The 21,251-nt window shown below is 41.3% G+C and overlaps 1 protein-coding gene across 6 annotated transcripts in view; it reads right to left on the reverse strand.

Moving 5' to 3' along the window:
• Nucleotides 1–18,380, reverse strand: part of Palm2akap2 (PALM2 and AKAP2 fusion) — a 461,803-nt gene extending 443,423 nt beyond the window's left edge. For 4 of the 6 annotated variants that reach the window (XM_063261006.1, XM_063260999.1, XM_063260993.1 and 1 more), the window contains exon 1: nt 17,908–18,380. In XM_063261006.1, coding sequence (XP_063117076.1) covers nt 17,908–18,365 — 458 coding nt within the window. In that variant the 5' untranslated portion in view covers nt 18,366–18,380. The remainder of the gene's footprint in view (nt 1–17,907) is intronic. The other 2 variants (XM_063261014.1, XM_063261022.1) reach the window with 2 other exon arrangements.
• Nucleotides 18,381–21,251: the final 2,871 nt, after the last annotated feature.

The following is a 21,251-nucleotide window of genomic DNA, read 5'->3' on the forward strand; positions in this document are numbered from 1 at the left end:
GAAAACGAAGTCAGTTGATCAGCTGAGGAACCAGATCCAACGTCATCGTGAGACTTCTTTGTCTGCAAATGGACAGCCCCCTTGTCCTTCCTCTTGTCTCTGAGAATAATCTCTTTACTCTTCTCACTTCTGAAACAACTGTCCTAAGACTCTCTTTCCTTGACTTGTGTAGCTCCAGAATGAAAACATTTTCGTTTAAGTTAGCACTGTCAATAGAAACTTCTTGACAGCCACCACTTGGCTCAGATGCTGATGGGCAGGAGCAACGAGACGAAATGAAGGTAATTCCTACAGAGACCTCATCTCCAGTAACCAAAGATGCAGCATCTGGATGGTTCCCTGATGCATAAAAACTTCTTCCTTTTTTCCTAATATGTACTTCTTAAATTTTTTATTGACACATAATTATACATATTTATGGGGTACAATGTGACATTTCAATTCATGTACACAATTTATAATGATTAAATCAGTGTGATGCATAAAAATTTCCAAAATGATCTACCATGAAAGACCTTAGCCCTAAGCATGAGTCTGCTGTTGACATATTGCATTTCTGAGTTGTCTCTTCAAAGATGGATAGAACATTTTATAGGTTGACTTTCATGCCGAGATAAAATACCTCAAAGCAATCATATTATTACTCACTGAAAAAAATGTATTGATTTCTAACCATCTATGACCTACCATCCATTATACTTATCAGACTAAGATCATCATCAGTGTAATTAAATTTTGGCTTACCTTTTGTCAGGAGGAAAAGCATTATAACAGTTGGGCTAACAATGATTTCCTTTCAGGATTTTAATTTCCTCTGTCTGAACCTTGTCTCTGCTGGACATGAGCAAAGACCCGCTGATTGCCTTTTCTGAAAAAGGTTGTGTCCTGACAAATGGCATCTATTTGAAAATCTTAATAATTATAAGTGAAGCACAATATCATTATCAGATCGTAGTGCCAAACGTTTTGTTTCTCTTACCTTGAGTGGAAAGTCTGGTAAGACAGGAGAAAGGCAACTAAAACGGAGATGGTCTGGTTAATCTATCTGTGATGAAATAGGACTCATCCTTATTTCAGAGTCTTTAAGAGAAATGGAAATCAGGAGGAAGAACGTTGGAAAGAAGTTGTCTAAAAAATGATTCATTAGCAGTAATAAGTCAGATTGATGTAAAAGGCCAAAATCTTTTAGCATTTAGTACTTATTAAATAACCCCTAAAGAAAAAAAAAAGAGAGAAAAATAAATGGAAACAAAGCTTTGTAAATAAGGAAGGGAAGAGGGGCTGAAGGAGGGGCAGGAAAAGGTGGAAAAAGAGAAACTAAGATTATATCACGTGCAGGTACAGATTCCCTATAATGAATATAACCATTACGTGTATCTAAATTGTACGATCAACTTAATTTTTTAAAAATAACCCCAGCTGAAACTTCATGCTATAAAAGATGATCCTACAGTCATTTTGTCACCTACTTTCAAGGCAGGATGCTGTAAGGAAATTCCTGTAAAACATGCTTGAATATCTACTGGGGGAATATAGAGAGCATCCATGAGACAGAACTGTCTTTCAGTCTCAATACTGAGAAAAGCTGGTTAGTTCGTTTTTCTCGTGTAGGCATTCTAGATCTTGCAACCAACTGTTTTCCTCTCCTTGCTCTGGATGCTGACAACCTGAGAGCCAAATCTGCAGCCCACTTTTATCAACCAAGGACAACAATGAAACATCGATTTTCTTTGCAGCAATTTTGTTCAGCTTTCATCTACCTTCTAAACCTACCTTCTGCTTTGTCATTTTATCGTCCATTTCTTTTTATCCAGTTTTATTACTTATTTTAATCATGTCGAAGGCTTTGCAAACGAAGCAGTTTCTACCAGATCGTTCTGTTAATCATACAAATGTTGATGATGCGTGTGGAAGTTAGGGGGCTTGAGGGACAAGAGACCTCTAATTTAGGACGTAGGACAAAGTTAACCACACCTGTGATATGTTAAAAATTCTATGCCAAGACAAATTTTATGTTAAAGTTCTCTGTGATCCCTAGCATCAACATAACTTTACCTGATAACTCAAGGACTCAAAGATCTTTAAACTGGGTTCTGTAAACTACAGAGTAAGTGAGCTCTTGGCCAAGACAACTTACCTGTTCTCCTCTAATTCACACCTCTGGGAACCTGTTCATTGTTCTCCCTTGTTACTCCCGCTGCTTTCTTCTGTTACAAAACACAGCTTTGTCATGAACAAATTGATCTTCCAAAATTTCCTAGCTACTGCTTAGTACTGTTACTTTCATAGACTAATTTCCAGAAACACTTTTCAGTCCTTACTTTGCCCTCCTTCACTCATGCATGGCAACCTCTCTTTCACGCCCAACACCCCTCCGAAACTCCCTTGTCAAAGATAACCCTCATCCCGGGCATTCATCTTACTTAATCTTAATTGCTACTTATTTAATGTGTATGTCCGATTTACCTCCTTAATCATTTATTCAGAAGCATTTGACTCTGAATTACTTCTTCTTTCTTGGAATACTTTCTTCTCGTGGAACACTTTCCTCCCTGAGACACTGCTCTTTCCTGTGCTGAATTCTTTGTACTTCTCCTTCTTGTCTCTTTAACTTCACTTGTTTCTTTTCCTTTGCCCGGACTTAAAACATCGGTCTTCATTAGAGAATTATTCAGGTCTTTTTCTCTTCTACATCCACGACTGTATCCACTACTGTAAGCTTTCCAAATCTGTATCAATTGACTTAAACTCCACTCAAATGGCCAAGTTCCTACCAGTTATTTCCCAAATCTGTTTGAAATGTCTTCTTGATTATTAAAAAAATATAAAACACCTGAAATCTTAACAATTATAATGAAAGACTGGGGGAGCCTCAAACTCAGCAGTACAAAGCTAAAAATTATCTTTCCTATAAATCTGCCCTTCTTTCCTGTGTGTCCTGTCTTAACTGAGGCAGCACCATCTTCCCAGTAGCCGTTGCCTGGTCCTGGATTAGTTTTTCCATTAGCTAAGCAATGAGGTTACAGTGGACAAAGAGTAGTTTCTTCCTATTTTCTTCTCTGTGTACACAGTGGTCACAGAATATTGCCTCAAAGGAAGAAAAAGATAAGGCTGTCTGACTTTTTTGAATGATACAGATGTTAGAGTGGAAAGTGAAAGGTGTCTCTTCTTTGTCTTTCATGGATGTGAGGTTAATCTTTCCCAAAGCGAAATATGCGTGGGACACTTACTGTTTTTCTCCACTCAACTTATGCCTGTATTTAGTTTAAATTCTTTCCAGAGGGTGGCAAAGGTCATTCGTCTCAATGTTCCTTGCTGAAAGTTTTCATCCTCTTGTCTCTTCTGGATATTATCTTAAGAAATTTCTCATAGCAGGCTGCCTTGGGAGATGTTGGGATATTATGTAAGGCGGTAGCCTTCCATCTTCATTCCAAAACTTTCCTCATACATGGTAAATGTGAAGAGTCATCACAGAGAGACACGTGATGTACAAATGGTAGACAGTATAGCTGGAAAAACTCAGCTAAGGCGAAATGGGGAAATTACTGAACAAGCCAAGCCTGATGGCAAAAAGTTCCTGCCAAGGAGGTGTGAACAGCATTGTTCTTATATGTTAAATTAAAACAATTTGGAGTTGAGCCTTGCCTGGGATGATTGACATGCTGGCAGTTCAACAGCCCTGTGCCCCTAAGTAGAGATGGTGCTCTGCCAACACAGTATGAGCTATGTTAGTATGTGGTACAAAGGAGAGGAGATGCTAAAGAGCATCACACACATATCCCAACTCCAGCCAAGCAAAGTACGGGGGAACAATACTTGGCTTTTAGGAAGCATCTTCTATTACCAGATGAGTATTTAGCCTATTGTTTTAGTCACTTTCTCATTGCTGGAACAATATACTTGACACCATAATTTAAAAAGAGAAGAGATCTATTTGGCTTATGATTCCAGAATATTCAGTTTACAATCTTTTGGCTCCAAGACAAGAAACCTCCAAGACAAGGGCCTAGCATGGGAAAGCTGTCCAGGCAGGCAGGAAAGGGGCAGGCACAAGAATACACTCTTGGGTGTCCCAGCATATCAATAAAAAGGCCACTCAGTATATCTGAGTAAGACCTTCCTCCGAAAGCCATTCTGGGAGGTCTCACTCAGAACCCCAAATTCAGGCTGGTACTGTGTTCCTTTATGAGATCATCACTGTTTACCTAACCAGAATGACAAGCAATTTTTTAGCAGAAATAATGAAAGTGAATACAAAAAAATGCCAAGCATAGTTTTGTCAATGTAGAATTCAATACTGAGCATAAATCTCCATCCAAAATGAAGGTGAAATTCCCAGAGAAACAAAATCCAGGATTGCTTATCACAACCAAAGATATGTCACACAGAAACATCTGAAAGGAATTTCTTCAGGATGAAAAAAGCAACACGAAATGGTATCTTGTGGGTAAAATAAAGGAATCACAATGGAAATTAGAAAATGTTTTAAACAAAATGATAACAAAAATCAAAATTTTTGATACGTAGCTAATGCACTTAAAATGAAATTTACAATTTGAAATACTGATATTAGAAAAATATCTTTTAATGAACTAAGTTCATTTTAAACTGCTTTTAAGCTGTTAAGAGAAAATTAAACTCAAGATACATATAAGAAAGCAAACAGAATAAAGAAAAAGTAAAAATGAATGGAATGGAAAGCAAACTAAAGGATATTCAATAAAACAAAATTAGTACTTGGAAAAACTAAAAATCTCTCTAAAAATTAAAAACAGAATATAATAGCTGATCTCAGCAATGAAAGTGGAGATGACACTATAGATTCATAGGCACATTAAAAAGAAAATATTATGAAAAACACTATGTCAATAAATTGAACAAGTTAGATGACATAGACAAATTGCCTGGAAAATGCAACTAACTAATCCAAAAAGTTTTTAAATATTTGTAGACCTGTATCAATTTTTAAAATTGAATTTTAATTAAAAATCTTCCAACCAAGAAAGATTCAATCTGGACCATTTCCCCAGAGAATTCTATCAAACATTTAAAATAGAAAGAGTAACACTCCTACCTAAACTCTTTCAGAAAACAGAGAAAGACAATACCCTGCCCTATACCAGTTTTATGATGCCAGCATAACACTGACACTAAAACCCAACAAAAGCACTATAAGAAAAGAAACTTACAGGTGATATCTTGCGTGAACATAAATAAATAGGCAAAAGGAATTCAACAAAATACTAGCCAAAGGGACCCAAATTGTCTCACTCAACCTAGAAAAATGTGTCTGACAATATTCATTCACAAAATTAGAATGTCAGCGAATGAGGAAAATAATGGAATATCCTGAATTTGATAGAAAGAAACCATCTATGAAAACCATCAACTAAAATCATACTTAATAGTGAAAAGGGCAAGTCTTTTAACTCTTCTCCTGTAGCTTTATTTATAAGCTTACTGCGTAGCTGAGGGAGGTTTTGCTGGCTTGGTTTGGTTTGGTTTGGTTATCATTTGCAAGTCTTAGCTTCCACTCCAGTTCTAGGCAGACATTGGGCAATAATAATCTCTTCAGCCTTGGATCACCCTTTTCTAGCCTACATACCTTTAATTCTAGGGAGGGAAATCGAGACAGCCCCCGCTGGTGATGCTCACATGGAGCCTGCATCTTAGGGTCACCTGCAAACTCAAGGTCTAGGGAGGTAGCTTAAAATACAATGAGAGAATGACACAGAGTTTGCATAAGGAGGACGGAGATGCAGGTACCAATGGAAGGAAAGTAGCTTTAGCATCATCCAAAATCACAGCAGTCTCCAGAAACCCTCAGATCACCAACCCTGCCTTACAACACAGCCTCCTTGTAAGCTGGCTCATCTGTTTGCCACAGACCAAATTTTAAAAAGGAGAAAGAGACTGAGAGATGCTGTGTGTCTCAAGAGTAAATTTCCCCTTCACATATCCTGTCTCTGCCTTTGTCCAGAGACATAATCTACATATAATTAATTTCTCTTATATATGATTAATCCTGAGCCGTGCTTTAACTAAAAGTGTCAGTTACACTTTGACAGGTCTCTAATAGAAACATGTTTCCAGTGGAATGGAACAAGGCTGTGTCTTGACTCTTTCCCTCTTAAGTGACCTGGTGGGCACTCCTGCTACAAAGAACAACAAATCAAAATAGCCTCCATATGCAAATGACAGTTTTATAAACAATGTGTAGCACACAAAATATGTATTCAGAGTAAGATTAACATCTTTTTCATTAATGTGTCATGTTTGTTAGGAGGAACTTTGCTTTATTTATTCTCATAGATCATTCTTTGTTGAGATACATGGAGTTAAACATTAATCTGTAAAATGTACTAAACCTAATTTTTCCACTGAAAATCTTACACATTTATGTTAGATTGTTGATATTGAAATTATATTTTTGTTAAACAGTAGATTTTCTACCTTTTTATTGTGCTACTGGAATAAATTCAAGAAATAAAATTGATTTTTGTATATTCATTATATATCTAGCAACTCTAAACATTTATAAACTTCTGGGTATTTCTGCCAACAATGATAGTTTTGTTTTCAGATTTCATGTACAGTATTTTTTTCTTACTTTTCTCTTTGCTCAAGGATTTTAGTTCCATGTTGAACTGAAGTCATGATGTGGGAATTATTAAGCTTGACTTTGTTGGGGTGTTTTGTTTTGTTTTGGTTTGTTTTGGTTTGGTTTTGGTTTTTGTCGTTGTGAGACAAGGTCTCCCTAGCAATTCAGGCTGACCTTGAACTCACTTTGTAGCCAAGACTGGTCTCAAACTCATAGGATCCTCTTGCCTCAGCCTCCTGAGTTCTGGGATTATAGGCATGGCCACCACGTCCAGTTTAAATTTGATTTTGAAGAGACTATCTCTAACATTTTGCCATTTTGTATTATGTTTCCTGTGGATTTTTAACACATAAATTTTTCTATTTATTTTTATTATTAATGGGCATCTATGTACTAAACTCATTATTCCTAAATTCTCTTGAGAGATGTACATGTTATTGTTATATGTGCCATGCATATTTTAAAGTAAGACTTTTTTGAGAAGGCAGAAGAGATTTATGAAACTGAAAAGGTTAATAATGGAGATGAAAACCATTGATTACAGAATATTGGATAGTTTTGACTGTAATTCGAGTCTTGTCTCTGTAGTATATGCTCAATACCAAAGTGGTTTTGCCCTTCCTCTAGCGCTAAACATCATCTATGGAGTGACGTGACCCTAATTTAACTTCCTTCCTGCACACCAGACTCATATAGCTGACTGGTCTCTGATACTCTATTTGAATGCATAATAAGCATCCCTAACTTACCACATCACAAACCTAATTTTGCTTTCCCATCCCAAGAAAATGCTTCTCTCAGCAAAGGGCACATCACTTACCTATTACAAAGTAGCCTGGCCTCCTTTGTAAGTTCTCTCTTTGTGTCACTATACACCTAGCATCTACACCATCCTTCATTCTGTGAGCTCCGTTCTCAAATCTGACCCTTTCTCATCATCTCCTCTGCCACTGCCTGGCTGCGTCTTACTCCCTAAGAGCCACATAACTGCTCTGAGAAGGGAAATCACAGACCCAAGAACTCAGTAACCTAGCGTCCTGCTCACCAGCGAACACCTGATTGCCATTCCCTTGGCCTGAGGTTCTCAGCTCCTCACGGCCAAAGCTTCCTGGTCAGGGGCCAGACATGGTGGATTATAAAGTGTGAATGTTCTTCCCCAAAAGAAAAATTACAGCCAAGACAAAGGCTATCAGCTGGTGGCTGAAGAAGTAATCTATCATAAACTGCAAAGGACAAATGGAAACAGGATCTTTCTAAGTTACTAAATTGCCCAGGCTGAGCTTGAACTCGCAATCCTTCTGCCTCAACCTCTCAGAGTGCACAGACTCAACAGTTTTTTTTAAACAGCCCATCTGATGAAATAGGGATAGAGGATATTGTTTAAACAGAGAGGATAAAGATGTTTATATAGAGAGCATGTAAGAAGTAAGAGTCTGTGAATGTGTGTGCGTGTTGTGAAATAAGCATAACACAAAATTTAGCATTTCAAACATTTGCAAAGACACAATTCATTAGCAATAAGTCTTTTCATTATAGTGTACAACTATCAGTCTATTTCCAGAATCTTTTAATTGTCCCAAATTGAAACTCTACAATCATTAAGCAGTAACTCCTTATCCATCCCATCCTCTATTCTACTTTATCTATTAATTTGTCTAATCTGAGTACCTTCTGTAAGTAGTATCATAAGGTATTGTCCATTGGTATCTGACTAATTTCAGGTAACATGTTTTCAAAGTTCATCCATGTTTTACCATGTGTCCAACTTGACTCATTTTTAAGGTTAAGTAATGTCCCACTGTATGACTGCACTGGATTTCAGTAACCACTCATTTGTTGAAAATACTTGGGTTGCTTAGATCTCTTCAATTTTGTGGAAAATGCTTCCATGAACCTGAATATACAAATATCTATTTGACTCCCTGCTTTCAATCCTTTGGGGGTATAACAGTTAATGGGATATAAGGCAGGTGTGGTGGCACACTCCTATAATCCCAGCACTCAGGAAGCTGAGGCAGGATGATTGTTGCAAGTTCAAGACCAGCCTAGGCTACAAAATGAGCTCCAGGCCAGCCTGAATTGCACAGCGAGACCTTGTCTCAAAGAGACCAAAAAAAAAAAAAAAAAAAAAAAAGTCAATGGATATTTCCTGAAAACCAATTAAGAGCCAGGTACAGTGTTTTATAGAAGCTGAGTATACAGAGGAAATGGACAGAGTGCCAATTCCTGTGTATACACATGAATGATAAATATGCAAATTTAGATTCTAATGAATCATATGAGAAACAGATTGAGAACCAGATTAGCATACATTGGGGGCAGGGTGAGAAGTGTCTTTAGGCAGCCTCACTAAGGCACCAGGGGCACTTGGTCCAAGCAGAAGTGGTGGTCAATGCAAAGCCTGCAATGGGAATGAGCACCAAGCTGGAGCTGCAGGCTGAAGGAGATGAGGTCAGGGACTGGGACCTTCTAGATCACTCGTGGGTAGCCCAGGTGTCCTAAAGCCTGAAATTCATATCATTTTAAAGGCATTTTAAAAGAGAAAGTAGGAGCTGGGGATTTAACTCAGCAGTATAAGTGCCTGCCTTGCGAGCGCACAGTGGTGAATTCAAAAAAAAAAAAAAAAAACAAGAGAGAGAGAGAGAGAAAGGATGCAGAAGTATCATTCTTTTACAAATTTTACAAAAACACCCTTGGACTGAAATAAACAATACTGGGGAACTGGAGACATTGCTAAGTGGCACGGCGCTTGCCTAGCATGTGTTAGGTTTTAAACTTCATCCCAGCACCACCAGAACAAACAAAGATTTCTGATTTTTATTACCCAGAGCAGGGTCTCATGAAACAGTCAAATTTGGACAGAGAATGCAAGTGCCAAAGTAACTGGGATTTTAATTTTAGGGATCTTTTTCTCATTTCCAAGATAAAGATGAATGCACATATATGGAAGACTGCCTTATTCAGAGAATGGCATCTTAGAAGAGGGCTTTAAAAAGTAGAGCATTTCATGCAGAGGTGGGAGAACCCTCTACATTGTTGGTGGGGATGCAAATTAGTACAACCACTGTGGAATCAGTATGGTGATTCCATTTGACCCAGCTATTGCCGGTCTGCATGTCTTACCAAAAGAGTCAAAGACATCATGTTACAGTGATGCATGCATACCCACACATATGTGAACCCAGTCCATAATGGCTAAATGTTGGAAGCAGTCTATATGTCCATCAACAGATAAATGGATGAAGAAAACGTGGTACATTATACACAATGAAATACTACTCTGCCACAAAGAAGGATAAACTTATCATTTGTAAGAAAAAGGATCTACATTGAGACCATAATGTTAAGAGAACAAATCACATACACAAGCTTAAATATCACATTGTTTCTCTCAAATCTCTGGGCACAAAGCTGGGGCTGGGGTGGAGGGAGGACTTGAAGTGTGAGACCAGGAATATGCACCACACACCACTTTCCAAATGCTTCTGCTGCAAGGTGTTTACCACCTTATTCACAAACCTTTGGCCACACATATTCTGAATAAAGAAACCAATAGAAGGAATTTCATAAGAATGCAAGCTTCGCGGATTCATTCGCTCAGATACAAAGATAAAGGCAAGTTTTCTTTATATTTCCCTGAAATTTACAGAAATGAACTAAAAGAATGAAAAATTGGGGGGAAAATTATATCTCCTATAAAATTAGCAAAGAACAGAGTCTCAAATTATAGACTGTCAGAATTACCTGCCCAGAAAGGTAAAACTTTTATGAACTCAATAGACAGCCACACAGATGCCCATTGGTTTTCAAATCTTGAAGAAAGGAGAGAATTCTTGGAGTCCCAGGGTTGGATGAGGAGGGGCATGGGCAGGTCCTGGGAAATATCTGCTGCATGTAGAGGAGACGGTTTTACAGTGACATGATGCAGAGAATGACACTGATGGGAGGACCATGTGCTCCTCCGTCTCTATCCGTAAGATCTGAGAACTTAACACAGGGGAGTGTAGAGGCAAGAGATGGAGGGACAGAGAGAGAAAATCAGGAATTAGCTCTGTAGATGACTCACCTCCCACCTCCCTTCATAGAAGCTAATGGAGTGTCAACTAGGTAGCAATAAATAGATGAAATGTCTGTCTACCCACCACACACACACACACACACACACACACACACACACACACACGATGTATGCACACTCACCCAGGAAGCAGGGATGTACAACATGGCCTAAGTTTCTGCTCACTCACTTTGAGGCCTTTTTAAATACAATACATAGCAAAGTTGTAAGGAATGTTTGCGAAACAAAATACCTGATATAGAGTCAAGACTCGCTCCTTCCCTCCTACTTATTCTTGGCAAATAGCAGGTTTGGAGAGAATTGGAAATGAATAATAAATGCAAAACCATCAAAATGCATTGATTCTATACGCAATTGTTATTTTTTTAAAGGAAAGATTTACAAGCAAATATATAACTATATTTCAGAAAAAATACAAGAAATAATAAAATTCTTCTCCACATATTTGAAGAAATTATGAACCCGTTAAAAAGGAAATGCAAAATGAGATAGCAGAGACAGGAAATAAAATAAAGGTGACAATAAAACAATCACAGATGTGAAAGCTACATTAGAACAAGACTCAAACAAATACTGCTTTTAAAAAGTCAATTACCAACAGACTTGAATGTAATAAACACTCATGGGAAAGTCAGGAAAAATATGGAAGCAATTTAAGATTGATAGTTATAGGAGCAGGATTATGAGCTGCTCCTGTAGTAGAGAACACAAGAAATGGATCTTTTTAAAATTGAAAGCCAGGAAGAAAATATGTTCATTAAAAAAGAAAAGAAAAGAAAATGCAAAATCTTCAGATCAAAGGAACTACGGTCTTCCAGGAAAACCAGTACTGTGACCTGAAATGTGAAATATCACAGAAAAGCTGTGGAGTGGTGGGGGATGAAGCAAGAAATGAGACTGTCATGTACACACAGCAGCTCCACATAAGGAATGCAAACATTATGAGCTACAAACACGGACTAATAAAAAAATCTGGAAAAAATGCTATCAGCACTAAGTCCAAAATAAAGATAAAAATTACAGGAGTAAGGAGAGGGTAGAAGGGATACCACTCACAAAAAGGAGATCATCAAACTAGCTTCAGACTTTTCCAGGGCAACAGCCAACCAAAAACACAGTGTGAGAATGTCTTAGAGAATTATGGGGGGAAATGGTGTGATTCCATAATATTATATACTTCCCATTTGTTTGTTTAGAAGCTACAAGATGACATTCTGAATAGAATATCATTGGTCCCTGCTTGAAAACGATTCTTCCAACTCAACATTAAATTGATACAGGAAGTTTGGGAAAGAGGATACTTTGATGAAGGGGTTCTGATTCATTTAGATTCAAGACTAAACACTAAAACCTCATCCTGCCTCAGGACATTTGCAACTGCTCTTCCTTCTTCTGCATGGCTCACTTCCACATGTTCAAGTCTTCTCACACTTATAACCTCAGAAACCCATCCCTTGACTAATCTGCCAAAAGCAATCCTGCCTGTTCCCTCCAGTCTCCTAGCCTGCTTGATTTTTATTTTAACATGTACCCCTACTTGATATTGAAGTATATATGTATTTTTGTTCTCCTCTGTTAAAATGAGGTCTAACTGTTCAGTGCTATATTCTCAGGGCTTGGAACCCTTCTAAGGATAAAAAAGATGCTCAAATATTATGATCCAAGGCATAATGGTACATCCCTGAAATCTAAGGCGAAAAGGAGGCTAAGGCAAAAAAAATTCCAAGTTTGAGCCTAGCCTGGACAACTAGATGTAGCTCAGTGTGAAGACTAAATTCAATCTGCAGTACCAGAAAAAAGATAATAAAGTACCTGTTGACTGAATAAACTGTTCAAAATTTTAAATGTTAAAAGCCTTGAAAATGTTTAACTAACATTAGAACTGCAACAAATGATGTACACCTATTTCCTCAACAGAAAAGAATCAACTTGACAAATGCTAAAATAAATCCTTGATCACTTTTAAAAGTTAATGAGATGTTTTGAGTTTTGCATTTGCAATTTTCCTTATTTCTAGACTCAGGCTGGATGTTTGTATTTTATGGGTCACAGGAGCCCTTTGAGATATTGACAACTTAGTGAAGGCAAAATAATAATTTATGGATTGCATAAAATTAGATTAGGCAAATGGAAATATTCGTGTGTAAATATATAATGTGGCAAGGTTGTCAAGGACTTGGAAAAACAGGGGTTCTCAAATATTAATGGTAGCAATATGAAATGACATATTTTTAGAGACTGACAGTATCTGGCAAATTTTCTAATGTGCATATTCATTCACCTAGAAATTCCATGCCTGGAAATTAGCCTTCAGATTCATTTTCAAGAATTAAGGGATGTTGATTGTAGTATTGCCTATATAGAAAGAAATGGAAACACACCCAAATTCCTTCAAAGAAGAAACTAGTTCGTAATGTCCCAAAAGTCAATACTAAGTAGGTAGTAAAAGCAAATGAAGTATACTGTTATGTACAAATATACACAATATAATGCAAATGTGTATATTGCTATGTACAACTATGCATAATGGAAAATGGAGAGGAAAAGTGAGCTATAGAACAATGTATGTGCTATTTTTATCCAAAAAATATTAACCTATGTAAGTATTTGCTTCAAACTTTGTGTTATTTGCAAGTATCTCAAAAGATACTTCGAAACTGTTCATGGTAATTGCCTCTTGGGACTGAGATTTGGGGGAAAGGATGGAAAATGGAGAGTTAGTTTACCAACTTCTATATAGCGTTTGTTATGGTTTGTGTTTAAATGTCCCCCCAAGACTCATTCAGTCATGGAGGGGCGAGCCTTTCTAAGGTTGCTGAGTCTAGCATTTGTGATTGGCTCGTTATCTAGCATCAGGATTAGCAGTGTGTGTGCTGCACCCACTCAGGGGTGGTAGCTGGCATACAATGTAAAGGAGGGAAGAAAAGTGTGTTTCTCTCTCTTTTGCCCTTTTGCTTTTTTTTTTTTCTTGAGGCCGCCATGAACAGTTGCCTCTTAGACACACTACCCTGCCTTAGAGCCAGCTGATTAGGGACTGAACTCTCCACACACAGTGAGCTAAATAAACCTTTCCTTCCTTCATTTTGGGTGTTAGATGTTTTGTCTCAGCAACTGGAGAAAAGTAACCAAGACTGCATTTAAACTGCATATTTTATTTTCATTATAAAATTAACTGTTAAAAGTTTCACACACTTTTAAATCCATTAAAAAGATAAAAATAAATCCATTTATTCAATGTCTACAATGTGCTAAACACATGAAAGGTCACATTTTATGTCCAAGGAGTAATGTTAGCAAGGAAACCTGTTCATCATTACATGGCACTGATAGTCACATACAGACCAAATTGTGAGCTCCTTGAAGACTGGGCCAGGGACACTGGTCACCATTTATCCCACATACCTGTCACATCATTTGGCACATGGAAAATATGCAGCTAAATAAATGGATGACTGCATGCATGAATGAAGGCACATATTCAGGACCTGAAGTTATAAATGTCAGTACCACACTTGTCCCTTCGCAAAGCAAGATTTGATCATTTGCGATATCGATCTTTGCATGTTTTATGATCATCCCTAGGTGCTTTAAACTGATCCTTTGGCTAAGTCCCTGTGAAAAACAGGCACCTTTCAAGATGGCATTTCTGGCCTGAGACTATCAGTAACATTTTCAGAATACCATGCTTGCAAGGATACCAAGAATTTAAAGAGATCCCAGGCCAGATGTAGTGGAGCACACTTGTAATCTCAGTTACTTGGGAGGCCAAAGCAAGAAGATTGCAAGTGCCAGGCCAGCCTGAGTAACTCAGTGAGTGAGCCCCCTATCTCAAAACAAAATACAGAAAAAACTAGAGATACAACGCTGTGGTCGAATGGCCTTGGATTTAATCCCTACTGCCACAAAAAGAGAGACAGAGAGATACAGACGGATCCAGAGAGGCTTATGACATATTTTCTGTCCTTATGTTCCGTCCCTCCCAAAGCTCCAACCACACTACACTGCTCCTGCTCATCCAACTTGCTGAGGCATCTCCTGCTTCAGGGTCTTACCACATACTTTTTATCAGCCCAAAATGTTTCTTTCCTTTACTTCCCACCTAGTCAGTTCCTGCTCATCCTTTAGTATCCTTAAGTATCACATTATCAGGAGACTTCTCAGACCCCTACTTTATGTCCTCTTTCTGTTAATTTTTCCATTCTTTCCCACTGTGCTCCTTGCATGACAAGTGTAATGTCAACCCCTTGCTAAACTTAAGCTCCAGATGATGAGAATCCCAACTGCTGGACTGACAACCGCTAATGTCAATAAGTATTTGTTGACTACATGAAAGAAAAAGAAAGAAATTTTCCCCTTTTTTAAATTATGTTTTTCACGACTACAAATTGGGCACAGTAAGTGAGGAGCACTGTAGTGGTTGATTGCGTCAACTTGAGACATTTAGAAGCTTAACTAAATGAGTTTAGCAACTCTACACCCTAGGGTGGCTCATCACCTGGAGGTATAAAAGGAAAGAAGGAAGGACAAATGCATTCCATTCTTTGGAGAAGCTCCAGTCTTTGCCTCTGGTTTGGACGTCGTCTCCAGGCTTCCTGTGTAGACTCTAGCTTTCCAGCATAGATTCTTCAGCCTTTCAGCATAGACCTTTTGGCCTTCTGTTACAGACTCATCAGCCTGTTGGTGTGGACTTGCACAGGAACTCCAGACCTTGGGTTGAATCTTTGAGCCTCCAGTGTGCAGACACCCTCCGCACAGTTCCTTATCTATGATTGATCATCATAAGCCAATCTTGTCATTTCTTACACATTTGTATATCTTATGTTACATCTATTTTCTATAATAAAACCCTCATACAGGCACTGAGTCACTGTCTCACTCATACTTACAGCCAGCTCTGTTACCTAGGATGGGACGGGGGTAGACAGAGGAGGGTACAGGACTTGGCACATGGGACATAGTGTCAGACCCAAGGAAAGACAGAAAAAGAGGTATCCTTCAGGGAGAGAAGAGTGGAAAAGCTAACTATATTAAGGAAGCAGAGGAAGTAAGACAGTGAGTAGACAGGTAGCTGGAAGTTGGGGAGGTTAATAGGCAGGGAGGACTTTGGAAGGTCACCTGGGACAGGGCAAGTTACAGCCAGGCTGGGCAGGGCAGGGATCTGGGCGAGGCAGTAACTCGGTCCCTGAGTGGGGAAAGGGAGAGTGTGACACGGAAGGCTGTTCACAAGGGGTTGCAGGCATGGGTACCAGCAGGAAATGGGGGAATGTCTGAGGAAGTCAGTTCACACAACTTGTAAGCTGGTCCACAGGCATGAAGCACCCAAGTGCTAGATGGAAGAGAAATGCATTATAGAAGGCATTATTAATGGTAGACAGTAAAGATGGCTGCTACTGACCCAGGGTACCCTTCACAATGACAGTATTGGACTTGAGTTCAGTCTCTCATAAAGTACAGCCTCCATGTCTAAGAAAGTGACAGTGAGGAGAGAATGAAGCAGGCTGAAAGCCACGTTGTCCAGTATCTGCATCCAAGCCCACCACGGCCTCTGACAGATTCTCCACATCCATAGTGAGTCTTGGGAGCCATGTTACTGTCGGTTGTCCATTCAACATTGTATTTCCTTATAAATTATCTAGAAAAAAATACCTTACTGCCAATCTGAGAGCCCATAAAATGTCAGTAGAAAATGCTGGTGACCAGTGTAACAGTACTGAAATAATAGATGATTCTTACAGAAAACAGACCATATTTATTAAGCATACTTTGTGCCAGGCTCTTGTTTAATCTTCATCCCTCCCCCCCAAAAAAACACATGAAATAGCTACTATTGCATTTTCCAGATGAGAAAAATAGATCCAGGGAGAGTAACACCATTGGGCAATGTGTCTAAGGACTCCAACCCAGACAGCCTAACTCCAGAGCCCACACCTTCAACACCACACTAGCTTGTTAGATTTGTAGATATGTCTTACAACTTACAAAACCCTTCCAAGAGATACAAATGCTATCTGACCCTCTCAATAATGCTTCATAGTAAGAAACATCTTTATCTCCACTGTCCAGATAGGAAAACTGAGGCTCAGAGACATTAAATATTGGTGCAGGAAATCAATAGCGCTAGTACCAGGGAGGGACTCAAATCCACGACTCCCCACTCCTAAAATGCCACACCATCTCTCACTTCTGCTTTTGCAGGCTTACGATGAGAACTGAATTGCATCTGTACAATCAGATATCCAGGAGGATGAAGGCTACACGGGGGCTTATTGGGTTTGACATGGAGGTCTTGATCCCTGAAACCATGACATGTCTCCAGCGTGAAGTACGACTTCATATGGCCCCAGTGTCAGGGAGTACCCCAGGGAAGGGAGCAGGAGAAGATGCTGAGCAAGATAACAGGGACCCAAGAGCGGGCTCCGGAGATGAACCATCCTTGGAGGGGAAGAGTGGTGGGCGCCTGTCAGAATGGCCCTACTGCACCAGCAGCCCGGGAGAGTGGCCAAAAAGCCACGCAGGGTTGCAGAGATGGGTTAGAGAGGAGCCCTAGTCCTGACCCTCCCCGGAGCCCTCTATTGTGTCTTTTTTCCGGTTAACGCCTCTCTTGTCTTCATGCCATCTCTTCCCCACCCCTCCCTTGCCGTGCCCACAGTGCCAAATGTAACTGAGCCTCTGGCTGCCGCTAGTACATTTATCTCATTTTTTCATTACCCAGAAACAAATCAGTTCTTTCGGGTCCTCTGGTGGTTTCCAGTAGCCTGGACATTGCAGCCCTGGCTCCTATTACCACTAACTCATCATCCTTCCATTACACACTTCGCACCGAACCACACTCGCTTCTGATGCGCAGTGAACACCACCACCACCACCACCACCCCCCTTTTTTTAACTGCAGCCCAATATTGCTGACATGGTTGGGAATCGGAAGTCATGGCTATTGCGGCCAACTCCCCAAGAAGCAGACGCGTGGGGCAGGGTCGGGGAAGCCTGAAAGGTGTCTCCCTCCCTGGCAACATCGCAGTCCCCAGGGGCCCTGCTGCACACAGCCACACATCCCAGGGCTGCTGCCCCTTGCCTCCTGCAGCCGCAGCCGCGGCTGCTATAGAAACACCAGCCGTACACACTGGGCTGAAATTAAACACCCATGCTGGATGGAGACCCAGCCGGGATCTGCTTGCCGCCTCGGTCGCCATGGCAACGTGCCTCGGCGCGCTGGCGTGGGGATACTCACTCCATGGCGGGGCTCCGGGCGGCCGGGCGCTGCTGCGAGGCTCGCGGTGCTGCTCCCCTCTGCAGGCGCTGAGCGCTCTGGCCGCGCCGCGCCGCGCGCGAGGTGGAGCCGGGAGCCGTCTCTCCTCCCCGCCCGCACCCCCTCCTCGCCTGGAGGGTTGAAAGTGAAGGCTCGGGCTCGCTCGGCTCCCAGCCTGCGAGTAAGACGGGAAGCAATTGGATAATGTTGTTCGCTGGGCGCCAGACAAGCCTCTCCAGTCCGGGGTTTGGGGAGGGAGCGCGCCGGCAGCTGCGCGCCGGGCGAGGTGGCCACCAGCGCTCAGAACCCGGGCGCCGGGGCACCAGGTGCGCAGGAGGCTCCCCGGGGATGCGGGACGCTGCGCGGAGCCAGGTGGGAGGGGAGGAGGTGGCTGCGGCGGATGGCACAGCCCAGAGGGCGCAGGGAAACGATTGAGTCATTGGCAAGGTTGCAGTTCTCGCCGCTTGGAAGTTGCCAAGAAGCTTCTGGCCTCCGCACGCAGCGAGGACTGCCCCCAGCGGGCTGGGCGCGGGCTCAGAAGCGCCATTGTGCCAGCGCAAAGGACACGCGTTTGAGTTTCCCAGGGCAAGTCCAGCAGCGCTGCGGCAAGTTCATGCGATGTGTCCCCACTTCAGTGACCTTATGCCACTTCACATTCTACGTATTCCTGCCTGCCTGGGAGATATTGTCCAGCTTTACTTTCTGTGGTCTGTTTTTTGTTTCGTTTTGTTTCTTCAAACTCTATGTTGAGCACGGTCTCCTAAATTACTGCAGCCCCACCCCATAGTTAAAATCTCCCCTGGGACGCATATTCCCCGCCCCCACCCCCTCTGAGAATCCCCTGCTAACAGGTTCCAGGCAAAAACCTGCTTCCACTCAGGTGCCCACCGCCCCTGCAGTGAAGGGGAGATAGGTCAAGCTCCCGGCTTTCCTTGCGGAGGACACAAAGCAAAGCCCATACACAGCCACCAGAGCTCCTGCCCTAGTGACATTCACAGGCAAAAGGGGAAGACAGCATACGGATAAAAGAAAACAATGAAGGTTGAAAATATTGCGATAAACATTAAGTAGCAACAGTATTGTGGTAAGTATTCTGAAGTTGATTTGTGATGATCGCCGGACTGTGATTGACCTAAAAGTCATTGAACTCTACATTCTGGGTGGATTTCATGGCAAATGGCTTAGCTCTTTAAGAAACTGTTTTTTGGAGTTTTTTGGGGGCGGGGTGTTCTTTTTTGTGTGTGGGTGCCGGGATCCAACTCACAACCCTGTGCTTGCACCGCAGGTGCTTATGCCACTGAGCTAAATCCCCAGCCCTAAGAAACTGTTTTTGAAGAAATGCTCCAGTGGAGAACAAATGGACCTGTTTGGTAGGGCGCTCAGGCAAGGCCTCCCTGCCAGGCTGGCCCGCATGGGGAGAGGCCTCACACAAGCAGTCCCACCGCATGGGGAGAGTGCTCTGCCAGTGGTTGGCTGGTGGCCTCAAGTGGAAAAGAGGGACGAGCATATGTCCAAGGGACCAGGAGCCCAGGGCAGAAGATTCTAAACAGATTTCTCATTCCACAAGTCAACCCCAGGGAAGATGCATGAATTTATGGCTAGAGATTCTTGGTCAAATCCAGGTTTCCCTTTGCAGAGCCTAGTGTGAATGTGACAATCCTCCCTCCTTCCCTCCCTTCAGGTCCCCCTTCGGCCACCTTCCACCCCTTATTCTTCCCTTCATTGCCAAGCCTCTTGACAGGGTTGTCCAGACTCCCTGGCTCCACCCTCACTTCCTCTTTCCTGCCCTGGGGTAGATTAAGTTCACGTGTGAATAATAAAGAGGCTTAAACAGGAAGAAGATTTGGTTTTCTCTTAAGAGTTCCAAGATCTGGAACAAAAACTCTGAAAGGAAGAAAGTGGCACTGCAGTACCCAATCCTGATTACGGAGTGTTATAATGTGAAATCCAGCAATATTATTAATCTTTGTTCAGAAGGATTTTAATCTAATATGCTCTGTTAGGTCTCAACATAAATGAAGATATGGATAAATGCATACATGTCTAAGTGTATAGGATTGATAGCCATAATACCTAGTTTTTGTCGGATAGTTGAACAGAACTGTTTGCAGTCTCCCTGGTTGAAATCCCATTTATATGTTCCACTTGTGTACCTTGAACAACTGTTTATGGGGGGACAATATGTATACATCAGCTAGTGATTTATTACTGTCTATTTCTTTCTTTGAAAGTATGTACTATTTCTGCCCATTTTCTATCTTGTTTTGTCTTTCTTTAACTAAAAAAAAAAGAGTTACAAGATCAGTAGTTTCAGGTTAGTTTAGCAGTTCTGTCCCTCAAAGAGCTCTGAGACCTGATCTCTTTCAAAACATTGCTCTATCCTAGATGTTCTTTCTTCTCAAAGTCGTTTCATGGTCCCAGGTGGCCTCCTCAGCTCCAGCCATCATCTCTGTATTCCAGCCAGCACAGCAGTGGAAGGAACAAAGAAGAAGAGGCAAAAGATGGGTGTCAGCTTGCCAGTTACCTGTTCAGGAAGGTTCACAGAAGCTGCCATGGGACACTTCCTCTTATATCTCTGTCATTGGTTAGATCTAAAATATCCCCCCAAGACACACACACACACCCCAAGTCTTATATCTTCAGAGGTTTGGCTTTTGGAAAGGGATTAGATTATGGGAACACTATACTCATGATCAGATTAATCCATTGATAAATTCATAGCTGATGGTCCTATTAGGAGGTGGAGCCTGGTGGGAGGAGGTGGATCAGTGGGGGTATGATGTGGAAGAGTGTATTCTCTCTCTCTCTCTCTCTCTCTCTCTCTCTCTTCTATCTCTCTCTCTCTCTTGCTCTATTAGTCTCTCTGTTCTTCCTGGCTGCCATTGGTTGAGCAGTTTTCTTCCACCAGGCCCTTGTGCCTTGTCATTTCTGTCTTGGAGCCAGCCAACCATCAACTGAACCCCCTGAAACCATTAGCCAAAAAAATCTCTCTCCTCCTTTAAATTGCAGGTGTCAGGTATTGTGCCCAAGGGGTGGGAAGCTTAACTGACACAATCTGTCTAGGATCCAATCATATTGCTGGGTTCAGTTTCCAAGGTGACTGGGCAAAGCAGACTTCACTCTTCCTCACCATGAGCCTACCCCAAAACTGGGAGGAATCCATCGCATGGAGGAAGGAGAAATGAGAATTAGGAGACAACCACGAATTGTTTCCATACTCCTCAGTCCTTAGCATTCTAGTTCCTGCCTCCCCAATGCTGCTGCCACTACTCAGGTAAAACTACCCATGCCACTTGCCATGGGCACGTATTGATCCTTTTCTTGCA

This window comes from Cavia porcellus, unplaced genomic scaffold, assembly GCF_034190915.1.
Source record: "Cavia porcellus strain 051 isolate PalLab524CR breed Dunkin Hartley unplaced genomic scaffold, mCavPor4.1 scaffold_1, whole genome shotgun sequence".
NCBI classification, from domain to species: Eukaryota; Metazoa; Chordata; class Mammalia; order Rodentia; family Caviidae; genus Cavia; species Cavia porcellus.